This window comes from Mustela putorius, unplaced genomic scaffold (assembly GCF_011764305.1).
Source record: "Mustela putorius furo isolate JIRA1106 unplaced genomic scaffold, ASM1176430v1.1 tig00000508_pilon_pilon_pilon, whole genome shotgun sequence".
NCBI lineage: Eukaryota > Metazoa > Chordata > Mammalia > Carnivora > Mustelidae > Mustela > Mustela putorius.
In genome coordinates this window covers 6,518,519-6,532,713 of record NW_025421402.1, presented here as the reverse complement: position 1 = coordinate 6,532,713, position 14,195 = coordinate 6,518,519, and the positions used below count along the sequence as shown (strand labels likewise).

The following is a 14,195-nucleotide window of genomic DNA, read 5'->3' as shown; positions in this document are numbered from 1 at the left end:
TGCAATCCGTGCCCTATTACCCTTTGTTTACTTATGGGATCATTCTCCTTCAGTCTAGAAAGTTTTAGTGGGGCTTATTGTTGTGTCAGTCTGCTATTGTTGAATTCTCTCTCTTTTTGGTTTGTTTGAGAATGTGTTTCTATTCTCCTTCATTTCATAGTATGTTTTCCCTGGATTCAGTTCTCTGTTGCCATTTATTTTTCAGCAGTTTTGTAATGGCAGAACATTGTCTTCATGCCTCAGTTGTTACTGTTACAAACATACTGCTATTTTTATTGTTCTCCTAAAAGAAATGTGTTCCTTTCTCTGTCTGCTTTTAAGATTTTGCCTTTATCTTTGGTTTTCTGCAAAGCCTCTGTATAGTCTTTCTTCGTATTTACCTTTTGATTTGTTGTGGGTTATTTGTTTTTGTTTGTTTGTTTGTTTTTCTTGTTTTGTTCTGTTTTTGAGCTTTTGAATCTGAGAGTTGATTTTTTTCATCAATTTTAGAAACCTTTGAGCTATTCTTTCTTCAAATATTTCTGCCTTTTCTCTTCTCTAGTTTTGGAATTTTATTTAGACGTACACCTATCACTGGACTCTGCTCCACACATTTCTTGTACTCTCCTTTATTTATTATTGGTGTTTTCTACACTTTTATCTTTCTGTATTCATTTTGGATAGTTCTACATCAATATTCTTCAGATTTAATATGTTTTTGTTCTGCTATCTCCATTTCATTCTTAAGACCATCCAATGCATCCTAATTTTGGATATTTGTTTTGTAATTTTAGTATAACACATGATTATTTTTAGAGCATCAATTTTCTTTTGGATATCTTTGTCTTTTTACTCCTTTCATCTATTATTTTCCTGTATTTCCTTTAACGTTCTTAAAACAGCTATTTTAAAGAAACCTTGACACTAATTCCAACATCTGGATCTGAGTGTCTGCTCCTATGAACCATTTATTTTTGCTTTATTTCTTTATCACATGTTTTTACTTCTTTATGTGTCTTTTAATTTTTATCCAAAGCTATACATTTTATATAAAATAAATGTAATGATAATGTTTATATTATTTGCCTCCCATTGACAAGTGCTTGCTCTTGATCTAATCAAGAAGTGAACTCAGATGGGTTGGGGTTGCACTTCTATGTTGAGTTAGTCCACTTCTGGTTTCAAAAGTCTCCAGGTAGAGACCTTCTTGGGTTTTTATGAAGTACCTGGTTGGTCTCCTCTTCCACCATCCCAGAACACTCTGAGAGATTGATACTGCTTTTCTGATGTTTCGATCTCTGCTCTTAAATCTCACCCCGAGTGACTTTGAAATATGTCAACTGTTTTGATGAGGATTCAGTTGTGTATTTGAAGTAAGATTCTTTTCTTACCAGGACTTTTTCTATGAGACTATAGGAACTTCCATTCCACTCTTAAGAAACAACTTATGCTCCAGCAGAGCACCCTCATTCTGCAGGGTTTCAGAATTTTTCATGTTAGACATGCTTCCAAAAGTTTGTCTCTTTTCTTTTCCTATCACATTCCTCTGTTCAGGCAAAGCCTGGCAAACATGACCAGTTAAGAAATGGCCGAAAACTTTATGTTTGCATAAAACGGGCTCTTCCCACTTTGGTTTAGTTCATTTAATCCCTTTTCTCCTCACAATTTCCAGTTCCTTTCAACACACACACACACACACACACACACACGAGTTTGTTGTTTTTCCAATTTGCAGTAGAAATGTTGTTCTGTTCCATCCTATTCCATCGTCCTTGGAATGTTCCCATTCAAGTTTGTATCATCTTGCCAAGCTTTATTTTTCTAAATAGAATTTATCTACCTGCAATGTATATTATACATTTATTTATTTACTTATTTAATAAATAACTTCCCTAGTAGAATGGAAAAACTTGAAAACAGGTACTTTGTCTCTTTTAAAATTTATTGTTTCATCTTCAGAATTTAGAATAGTGCCTAGTACGTATTTTCCAAATCAATGAATGGATAGTAGAATGCAGTGCAGCAATAAGAATAATGTATAATAACAAATAGCATGGAGGACATGGGGAGTTAGAGAGGAGAAGGGAGTTGGAGGAGTTTGGAAGGGGAGGTGAACCATGAGAGACTATAGACTCTGAAAAACAATCTGAGGTTTTGAAGGGGCGGGGGGGAGGGTAGGAGGTCGGGGTACCAGGTGGTGGGTATTATAGAGGGCACAGATTGCATGGATCACTGGGCGTGGTGCAAAAGCAATGAATACTGTTATGCTGAAAATAAATAAAAAATAAATTTTTTAAAAAAAGAATAATGTATACACTATCTCCCCCAAACTCCCTGGCTACGAGGTCAGAGGTAGGAAATGTTTCCTTATGTTCATTTTAAAACTTTCCATTTGTACATAAATTTCAGCTGGCAGATATTGCCAATAATCTCACCTTTGATGACTTTTGTGTGTGTTGGACTTGCATTCCCAAAGGAAGTCACTTTTAACTTTCTACAGTGGATGTCTCTATTATTCCATAATCTTCATGAAGTGGCATGCAGTTGCAGCTTTTCAATTTATTTTTATGTCTAATGTAGTGATAAAATATTAAATAGAATATTTTGATTAAAATTATAGAAAAGGAAAACAATTTCTTTGGAAAGTTTTTTTTTTTTACAAACTTATATTGTTTCAATTTCTGTAAGGTAAAAATATATATGTTATATATTTTAAGACATAATTTTGGATGGACCTGTAACACCATAGGTATTTTTAAAAGCAAAAGTAACTTAAATATTCTTCTCGTACCCACTTAAGCCCCCATGTTGCAACACCACTTCCTCATATCAGGGAGATCATATGATAGTTGTCTTTCTCCGCCTGACTTATTTCGCTAAGCATGATACGCTCTAGTTCCATCCATGTTGTCGCAAATGGCAAGATTTCATTTCTTTTGATGGCTGCATAGTATTCCATTGTGTATATATACCACATCTTCTTGATCCATTCATCTGTTGATGGACATCTAGGTTCTTTCCATAGTTTGGCTATTGAGGACATTGCTGCTATAAACATTCAAGTACACGTGCCCCTTTGGATCACTACGTTTGTATCTTTAGGGTAAATACCCAATAGTGCAATTGCTGGGTCATAGGGCAGTTCTATTTTCAACATTTTGAGGAACCTCCATGCTGTTTTCCAGAGAGGTTGCACCAGCTTGCATTCCCATCAACAGAAGATGGGATTGGGAGGGAGACAAACCATAAGTGACTCTTAATCTCACAAAACAAACTGAGGGTTGCTGGGGGGAGGGGGTTTGGGAGAAGGGGGTGGGATTATGGACATTGGGGAGGGTATGTGCTTTGGTGAGTGCTGTGAAGTGTGTAAACCTGGTGATTCACAGACCTGTACCCCTGGGGATAAAAATATATGTTTATAAAAATAAAAAAAATTATATTAAATTAAAAAAATAAAATAAAATCTTTTTTAAAAAAGTGACTTAAATATATTGTAAATTTAAATAAGCACTTTAAGCACTTACTTTGTTTTTATTGTTTATAGATTGCAAAGAACCCCCTCCAAGAAAACAAACTGAGGTGTTGTCAGGTGCCTGGACTGCACAAACATATCCAGAGGGCACTCGGGCTACCTATAAATGCCGACCTGGATTTAGAACTCTTGGAGCTATTATAATGGAATGCAGGAATGGACAATGGGAGTCTCTTAATCCATTGAGGATATGTCGGGGTAAATAATTCATACATTTGTGAAATTTGTAAAAACTTTAGTTATGAAAATCCTGAGTGTTTGATATTGTAGCAGTATCAGCTGAATTATATCACAACTGTCATTTAAATACAAAATCATATGCCATCATTATTCTTAATAAGGTGTTGTAATCTTCTAAAATTTAAAAAAAACAACCATACAGATAAGTTTAATTTTAAAATGATAATTGACATTTTTCACTTTTGCACATCTTCAATTATGTTCACTGATATAATATCAAATGTAATTTTTCTTGAACTCCTACATAAAATGTGTTTCCCCATGTTACGTAATAATATCATATTTTTTTCATTTTAGAAAGGCCCTGTGGACATCCTGGAGATACTCCTTTTGGTTCTTTCCAACTTGAAAGAGGAGAAGAGTTTGTATATGGTGCAAAGGTTGTTTACACATGTAATGAGGGGTATGTAGTCAATATTAAAAGAGGTTTATAATTGAAACAGTTATAATTATAATTTAGGTAGCAAATAAGAACTGTACTAATTAGTATTTTTGAAGTTACTTTATTTTTCTATGAGCATTTTTATAAGTACCATATAAGTAGTCTGAAAAATTAAACTATAATGGAAATGATTATATTTGGATACCAAGTTACCTCCTCAACATTGAAAAATTAAAATGAATTATAATTACTCAGGTTGAGTGTAGTTATAAGAGGGCTAGAAAATAATATACATATAGATAAGAGTTTATTCCAGCAAGTCCTGACTACATTCTATTATGTGCAGAGTATATGGGAGTTCAACATATCCTGGACAGAGGGAATGATAACAAAATCAGATTACACACCTCCTTTAATAAAAGCTTATAAAATGTAGAAGAAGCAAATATTTTACACTGATATAATAGTAAATACCATTCTTTAGGTCTCCATGGTCTGCAAATTATTCTTGTCACATGGACCAAAAATGCTACTACATTCATAGTCATCAACTCTCTGTTCTCTAACCACCAACTAGATGTTCATGACTAATCTTAACACTATGATACCTCTTCAGTGTTCTTGATTTCTGTTATTGCTAGGCACATCAAAAATTGTTTTGAAGAAAGTTTCATACATGAGAAAAACAATATCAGTACAATTTTATGATACATAAATATAAATAGGATCAAGAAATTACAAACTGAGGCCTCCTGGGTGGCTTATTCAATTAAGTAAGGCTCTGCCTTCAGTTCAGGTCATGCTCCCAGGTTCCTGGGATTGAGCCCAGTGTGGGGCTCCCTGCTCAGCAGGAAGTCTGCTTCTCCTTCCCTCTCTGCCCCTTCTTTTTGCTCTCTCGATCTCACTTTCAAATAAATAAATAAATACATTTTTAAAAAGGAAATTATGAATTGATTCTAATTATTTTCATTTATTTCTTGGTTTGAGGCAATAAAATATAATATTTTAAAGCTTGGGCTTTGGAGTAAGCCTGCATTCCAAAACTTCACAACTCAGTAACTGTATTATCATTTTAATGACTCTTAACTCCCATTTTCTCAATTCTAGAAATAGAAACACAGTAGGTGCATCATAGTACTGGTCTAAGAAATAAATATGACACACACTGAAGCCCTTTGAAGAGTGCCTAAGATATTGTTACCCAATAAGTCTTAGTTCTTATGAATTAGACTCTCCTTGGCCACTACCTGAGGGAGATATTTCCAAGACTTTTTCAGCCCAACTTTCAATTATTACTGCTGGCTTTAATTACACATGACAAAATAGATTTCCAATTGCCTCACTCTTCACCTCTGAAATAACCCTCTCAATCCAGGCTAGTCTGGCACCTTTAGGTTCCACATTTGACCTGGAAAAAGGGATCAAAACTCGGGACACCTGGATGGCTCAGTCGTTTAAGCCTCTACCTACCCACTTAGATCATGATCCCAGGGTCCTGGGATCCCAGCCCCAAGTGGGACTCCCTGTTCAGCAAGGAGCCAGCTGCCCCCTCTGCCTACTGTAGACCCTGCTCATGCTCTCACACTCTCTATTTCTCTCTTCCTCTCTCTCTTTCTGGTAAATAAATAAAATCTTCAAAAAGAAAAAAAGAAAGGGTCAAAACTCATAGACTCTTTCTACTAGATTCCCTAAATCTCAGTAATAAAAAATACTTATAATTTGATAAAAGAAATTTTCCACATATTAACCTCTGACTCTGACTCTGCTTAATTCATCTTTGCTTCCTTCTGCTTATGTAAATTATGGGTAAACTCTGCTAGAGACTAAGAGTAACAATCTCCACTGCTCACCTTGAGCCTCCAAAAAGGACTAGATATTCATCAGTGAATTAAAAGTTCTTGGACCTTACAAATAAGCAAGCATCATTATTTTATTCTATTTTTATATTTCTGAGGGATGATTTTACCTATCTGAAGGACTTAACTCTTTTTACCCAGCTGTGGAATCAGTGTAGAATGACTTTACTGTGCCTATTGTTCTGCCAGTCAACTGACCCTCTTTTGACCCCTTGTCCTCATGCAGTTTTCTCTTCTGAGTACCAATTTAACTGAATACTAGCCACTTACCAGGATATTCAGTTTCAGTATCCTAGAGGTGGGTAGTTTTAAGTAAGGATTCTACAAAAAGTTTTTCTGGTATTTTGCCTGGCCAGGATTGCAGAAACATGAGCTGTTACTTTTCCCCAATCAATGTGGGCAATCTCTTTTTCTTCCCTCTTTCCATATATATATATATATATATATATATATATATATAGGCCTTAGGCAGTTTTGTGTAGCATTTTGCAGAATTCCTGAAAGAGCTTTGGGGAAATGGATGGGTTTCTGGAAATATACTTTCCATATTGGAAGGGGTTACAAGGAGAGGAGACAGAGAAGGAATTTTAATAGCCGATTGTTTTTCCTTTATATAACAGAGTCATAGAGTAAATGTTTGACTTCAAGTTCTGTGACTCTCATTGAATCTATTGAAATGTTTTCTTCTTTTAGAAAGTTAGGAACAAACCAATAACATTCAAATAAAGCTTGTTTTTTGAGGCAGAAAGCATTTCTTTTCTTGTGTAATGGGTGAAACAATCCTTATATGCAGATAAAGGAAATAATTGTCTAGGTATAATTATCTAGAAGTTTATAAAAATTCTGTTCTCAAAAGTATCTCTCTTGGATTTATTAAAATGCTGTCCATTATTTTGTTTTTGAGAAAAAGTTTTTACCTCTGACTGTTCACTACAATATTAAGAAGGATGCTTTACCTTGATCTAAAGCATCTGGTAATGATTGTACATTTTGCATCTGTTCCAAGGATATCTCATTCAAGTAAAGCATTGTAGATTTTTAAGGATAGGTTTAATGTGTTACCACAGTTAGATAAATTTGACATTGAATGTGTTATATATACAGACTTGTCTCGATGACTTACACTCTGGAAAAAGTTAATTAAAAGTAATAAAAATTTTAAAATAAAAAATAAACCACATGCTAAGAAATTTGGGCTAGTGCTATCCTTGATTATGTTAAAAGTCCAAAACGTTTCACAAATATCATAATTGTGGAGGGTAGGAGTATAGAACAAAACTGGAGGAAGGGTAACATATTGTTAGCTCTTGATTACTACCATGTTTCTGGTTTGGGGTTTGGGTTCAAGGAGATTATAACATTGTTCAGTGTAACTAACTGACTGACTCAGTGAAAAGATAAAAGGATATTGTGCACAAAATCATATTGAGTTTGCGTTATGAACCAAGGATTATGATTATTCCAAGTCCATGTGCCTGAGGACTTGAGGGCCTTTCTTAAGTGAAAAAAGCTAAAGAAAGAAAGAAAAGAAATTTAAGAAAAAGAAAGAAAAGGAAAAGAAAGAGGAGGGGAAGGAGAGTGGGAAGATGGAAAGGAGGAAGGAAGGAAGGAAAAAGGAAGAAAGGAAGGAAGAAAGGAAATGCATATGCAGTTAATTGTCTCTGAAATGGAGTTTCTGGGCATTCAGAATGGTATCAAAATTGCATATGAGGAAGTGGTGATGCAACATGGGGGATTAAGGGGGCTGGAGAAGAATCAATGAAACAAGATGGGATTGGGAGGGAGACAAACCATAAGTGACTCTTAATCTCACAAAACAAACTGAGGGTTGCTGGGGGGAGGGGGTTTGGGAGAAGGGGGTGGGATTATGGACATTGGGGAGGGTATGTGCTTTGGTGAGTGCTGTGAAGTGTGTAAACCTGGTGATTCACAGACCTGTACCCCTGGGGATAAAAATATATGTTTATAAAAAATAAAAAATTTAAAAAATAAAAATTGCATATAAATACACATTAGCTCACCACTCTGTTATTTTTTATTTTCAGATATCAGTTGCTAGGTAGGATTAATTTCCGTGAGTGTGAACCAAATGGATGGTCCAATGATGTTCCTCTTTGTGAAGGTATATGTAAAATTGATTTATCAATATATTCAAATGTCAAAGATTTTTTTGGATGTCCTACATTAAAATATTCTTAAAATTTGTAATTAAATTTTTTTACTTAAAGTATTTTTGTTGCTTCTAATATAGTACAGAATGGATACCTAGGCGTTATTTTGTGTTTCATTAACCAAATATGAATACAGACTCATCTGATCTAATAGTCTAAGTATTTGAACTTGGGGAATCTAAAACCTATTTTCTTTTCCTTTTTGATTCTAACCACTAGAAAGAAAACATGAGTATCAGAATTTCAGCTTTATTAAAAGGATCTCTGATAACAGCTGAAGTGAAGAACATGATTTAGACATTTCTCCCCTCTTGTGTGACAAGGAAGATTTTCCTGTGGTCTTAGTCTTATTGAAAAGAGACGGGAAGTGAGGGAGAGCTCTGCTTTTTCTTAGTGACTCATAAATCCAAGAATGAGAGTGAGAAAATGTAGATCCTGTCTCCAAATTTTTAGCTAGTAATCCCACTCTCCAGTCATCATGGGAATAAGAGAAATGAGTCAGAATAGTCTTTCTTAGTTCCATGCTGAGGAATAAGTCAAGAGGGAAAGGGAAGGAGGAGTAACAGAGGAAAGGAGATAGGAGGAAGGAAGAGGTGGAGAGGGAGAGGGGGAGGAGGAGAGCCATGAGGAGAGGGGAGAGGAGGAGGGAAGGGAGGAGGAAGAAGAAATGGGACCACTCAAAAATCCTGTTATCTAAAGAAGAGAATGAAAGATCTTTCATCTATGGAAATGTGGAATGAAGATCTAAATGCTTTAAGAAATTTCTAAGCTGGAATCACCTGAGGTGTTTATTTAAAGCTGAAAATTTTGGTTACTAAAAACCTACTAAACCAGTATCCCTTGGGTAATAGGGCAGGGAGACAGGGAGATAACCATAGAATTTCCATTTTAATTCTACCCTGGATGATCCCACTATAAAATCAAGTTAAAATGGCATAACCTAAGAGATATTGGAAAATATTAAGTAAAATCAAAAGGATTACTCAAATTACTTTGAGCACTGACATAGAAAAGGAAGGAAAATTAAGTACTATTTGTCTATTGAAGTAAATAGAATCAGAAAGTTTGCTTCTATACCTTTTAGGAATACAGCATTATATTATTCTGGAGTTTAGGTGAAATTTTTTGTTTAATTATCCCAAGCTTTATATTTTTCAATTATTTAAGAAACACTTGTTTGTTAACTATAACAATGTAAACTGTCATTCAAAGAAGTAATTTTCTTTGTCCACTCTCACAGAAAAGAATGAGAGAGGCTTATTGTTTTTTTTTTAACTTACTAGCCTTTATATCCAACAGTTTTATCAAATGCTTCTTTAAAAGAATTAAGTAATTTCCCCAATCTTACTTTGCTGATGATTTTATCCATCTATATGAATATATACATACATTTCATAGTAAAGTTGTTAAATTCTATTGGGAAAAATTTTATTTATTTTTTCAGTTGTTAAGTGTTTACCAGTGACAGAACCAGAGAATGGGAGACTTACCAGCACTGCATTGGAACAAGACCAAGACTATACTTTTGGACATGTTGTACATTTTCACTGTAACTCAGGCTACAAGCTTGATGGACCTGCAGAAATTCATTGCTCAGCAAATGGTGTTTGGAGTGGAGAAACACCAAAATGTGTGGGTAAGATACATTTACTGTTCATGGGATTGATTTTAGTTTTTCTCATGAAAATATGCATTCTCATATATTGTGCATCCTTAAGAATATGAATAACACTAATACCTAATATTTATTGAGCACTTACTATTTGCCAGTAATTGATCCAAGTTCTTTACATATATCATTCCACGTTACTTTCAAAATGTCTGTGATTTATGCACTAAACTCTGTTTTATAATCAAGGAAATTGTGGTGCAAAAAAGCTAAATCCCATGACCAAGGTTATCATGGCATAAATGGCAGAGTTAAGAGTCAAACCTTGATCATCTGAAACCAAAGTCTGTGGTCTTAACCATAATTAAATTATGATTGGTTTTCATGCTCAAATAGAAGAGTGGTCTGCACAAATACAGGAGGGCAATTTTTAATATTAATTAATAATATTAATAAAATTTAATAAGGTCCTCCTGGTCAGCAATTTTTTATATTGGCCTATAGAATAGACTTTCTTTTCATTTGAAAAGTGAAAAAATCATTATTTATTTCTACTGAGGAATTGCAATGACCTTCTGTGCTTGAATAATTCTTCTAGAAAAGGGTCCTGGCTTCTATATACACTGCAGGTTTAGATAAGTATGTGGAATTGAATTGCATCCACTAAATAAATTTTTGCCTTTTAAAAAAAGTTCTATAGTAAACTGTAAGTCAAGATTTCTTTAGTTATGATGCTGCTAACTGGTCTATCATGACCAGTTTGATGACTGGGGTTTTTGTAATGAAACATTATGGTCAATTTATTTAAAAGTGCCATACTTCATTTTACCAGTACTTGTGCAAAAGAAATTTCTGCCATATTTATTTTTTAACATTATCTAAAATCTCTTGATTATTTTCACTGTCTTAGTCTAGCTATCCAACAGTGAGATGCAGAGAAAATCATCCTCTTCTTCAAAACACTTTCTAACAAAACTAGTTCCTCAAATCAGAGATGGTAAACCTCTTTATATTCAGCACAGCAAATACTGTATGTTCTAGAGGTTCACAGACAGGGTTTCCTTCTTAAAACTTAACTTCTGTGGTTAGTGAAACTTTCCTGGAATAACTGAGGTATATTATTCAAATGAAGTTGAGGAAGGGAACGCATACCAGTCATGGGAACACACAGAGAGGAAAGTACAAATACAAGGACCCTGTTGTGACTATGAGTCTCCCCTGCTCTCATGTGCTTGGGAGACATGTAGGATGCAAGTAAAGGTAAGTCAGTGATGGAACTGAAGATAGGCCAGTAAAAGGTTCTAAAGTGCTCCATGTCATGCTGAAAAGTTTGGCTTTTACTCAGACTGAATTGGGAATCAATGGAGGATTTTAAATGGAGCAATGAAGGGACAAGAAAAAGGCCATTAAGTTACAAACAGGAAAACCGAAAGATGGGAAAATTGGATTTGGGAAATTAGTTACTGTTGCTATAATCCTAGGGGGAAATGTTTGACAGAAGATGGGGTCAAAGATGATGGCCAGTTTTTGTTTTATTGTTTTTTGGGTGGTTTTTTAGAAAGAAAATTTGAATTGATAGTGATGCCACAAAAAAACACGTCAGTTACTTTTCAATAATGTTAGAAATTTTGATTGGTTGCCTGATTTGCCTAATGGAAACATAATTTGTGTCTAAATATAACTATGTCTTTGACAAGATCATTTAATATATAACAAACATTTTGGAACTTAATCCCTTCCATTTAGAAATTTCCTGCCAAAAGCCAGCAATTGCAAATGGACAGTTTTCTTCTCCGAAGCAAGTTTACAAGGAAAATGAACGACTTCAATATAAATGTAACAGTGGTTATGAATACAGTGATAGAGGAGATGCTATATGTACTAAATCTGGGTGGACTCCAAGTCCTTCATGTAAAGGTGATGTTATATTTTTTCCATACATTTTACCATATAGTTTGTAAGTTGTTTTCATGCATATACTCCTTATAGTTAAGCAGGTTTTTTTCTTACAGTGGAGTATTAATGTTTATAGAAATCAACGATTATAAAGACAATATACTTAACACTTTGTGTGCAGTGCCCATTTTGAGATCAATTAGTATAATCCTCTCATTCTCAAGACAGAGATAAAAGGATGAGAGACATTCAATAGCTCATTAAGTAGTTGGTCTGTGGTCAAAAAGCAAGTCTAGAGCAGAGCCAGTGTTGTAATGGGCTTCCTAATTCCCAGCTATATACACCTCCCAGATTGTTCTTGTAAACCCAAGAATTTTGCTTTAAAAAGTAAATTTTATTAATACCAGATGAGGAAACCCTTCATTGACAAAATGGCATTAAGTGGAAGTAACTGGAGATTTCATTAACCATAGACCTAATATGAATCAACAATGATGATGATATTGGGGGGGGGGGACAAAAAAAAAAAACTCTTTTAGGCTCAGAATGGAAGGATGTTGTACAGAGCTAGAATCCTTCTCAACTGGGTTTAGTGCCCACCAAAAGTTATGTCTGGAATATTGTGTTCTGCTTAGCCTACCTCATTTTAAAAGAGGTGGTTTCAAAACCATGACCTAAAAGAGAGAATGTAGATAGTTGAGTTTAAGAAATCATATCATGAGAAGAAGAGCAAGAAGATACAGCTTAGCATGGTAACAACTGTGTTGAGATATTTGCACACATATATGGAAAAGAGTGAGTCAACTTCTGTTGAGAGCTGCAGCAGTGAGTGAAACAAGAAACATAAAATCAGAGGTTGAGTGCCTTTCTAAAAGGGTGAGTTTTACATATATTGTCATACTGTGGGCCAGGATGGGCGGGGAGATGGTAAGAAGAGTTGAATTCTTAAGAGCCCTCTGAACTTTTAATCATATGATTCATAATTACATGTACACCTTGTTCAATGATCCTCTTCTGCAAAAACTAGTTAGCTTCTGAGTTGATTTTATTCTTTAAAAAAAATTTTAGTTGACTTTTTCTAATTTTAAGTAAGTTCTACACCCAATATGGGGCTTGAACTCACAACCCTGAGATCAAGTATCACATGCTCTGCTGACTGAACCAGCCAGGAACCCCCTCCCCCACAAGGGAAAAAAAAATGGTTGAGTTCACAAACAGCTCCTTGGAAAATATACCCTCCTACAATTGAGCGACCTCCATTTTCAGGCATTATTAAGAAAATATTTTATGAAGAGGTTAATGAACACAGAACAATAATCACTCACATTAGATCCATGTTCAGCTGTTGGTGTGTGGGGTCCATGGGTCTTCATGGCATTCATGGTTCCTACACAAAGAACATGGGTGCACAAATCCTCTGGCATTAACTTTTGTCACATGTTTTACTTCCAGAGCCGCACCAAAATATTAAATACTTAAGTTATCTATCCAGTCATCAAAATATAATTTATAAACCACTTACTTTGGATGAGTCCTCTTGTCCTTTATAAATATTAGAATAAATCATCATTCCAGGTGTCAAAGAACATTAGACTAAATCATCATTCCAGGTTTCAATGAAGTTACCTACTTTAAAGTAAGACCTCAGAATCTGAATCCAACTTTATTTTGACATAAGTTAATTTCCTATTTATGCTCATTTCCAATGTAGGTCTGAAGGGATTCTCTTCATTATATTCATTGTGCAAACCAACAGATAGAGACATCATCTTTCCATGGCTTTCCCTAATCAATGCAGCTATGGAGAAGAGAACATTAAGAAAATAAAATTACAGAATGGCTTTTTAAACTTCCTCCCTGAAGGAAAACATGATACTTTACACTTATTTCATTGTCCTATGCAAATCATAGGGCCATGTCTATTTCAAATGGGTAGGAATATGCAGTCTTACTAAGCGTCTGGAAAGGAGAGTCCTGGAATATTTTTTAAGAGTCTGAATGAGAACCACATATGTCAAGGCAGTTGAAGAACAGTTGGAAAGAATAGTCAAAGTGATATGTCATGAATTTATTGCCACATATGAAATATCGTGATGTATGTGATGACTTGGAGAAAGAGGTTTCAAGAGTCTGCATGGCTTGGTTGGTTAAGCATCTCCTTTGGCTCAGGTCATGATTCTGGAGTCCCAGGATGGAGTCCTAAATCGAGATCCCCATGCAGCAGAGAATCTGCTATTCCCTCTGACCCTCCCCTCTCTCGTGTTTTCTCTCTCTTACTGTGTCATTCTCAAATAAATAAAATCATAAAAGAGAGAGAGAGAGCGAAAAGTTCAAGGGGCACAGATACATCAGATGAGAGATACAGTGGTGGGATGTGAGTGATATGGTGGGAAGGATATGAGACTATTTTACTCCCTTTTGTGCTGTGACATGGACAAAAAAAAATATCCAGCTTCCTTTATTTTTATGTATGTGATTATTTTAATGGGTGGTGATTTCAGCATTATCCACATGTCCTTATTTCTTTTTC

At 34.9% G+C, this 14,195-nt stretch overlaps 1 protein-coding gene across 2 annotated transcripts in view; it reads left to right on the top strand.

The window, feature by feature from the left end:
* LOC101691226 (complement factor H) overlaps nucleotides 1–14,195 on the top strand; it is a 78,566-nt gene that overhangs the window by 21,427 nt on the left and 42,944 nt on the right. For both annotated transcript variants that reach the window (XM_045081134.1, XM_004756469.3), the window contains exons 2-6: nucleotides 3,524–3,709; nucleotides 4,049–4,154; nucleotides 8,035–8,111; nucleotides 9,605–9,796; nucleotides 11,516–11,686. In XM_045081134.1, coding sequence (XP_044937069.1) covers nucleotides 3,524–3,709; nucleotides 4,049–4,154; nucleotides 8,035–8,111; nucleotides 9,605–9,796; nucleotides 11,516–11,686 — 732 coding nt within the window. The remainder of the gene's footprint in view (nucleotides 1–3,523; nucleotides 3,710–4,048; nucleotides 4,155–8,034; nucleotides 8,112–9,604; nucleotides 9,797–11,515; nucleotides 11,687–14,195) is intronic.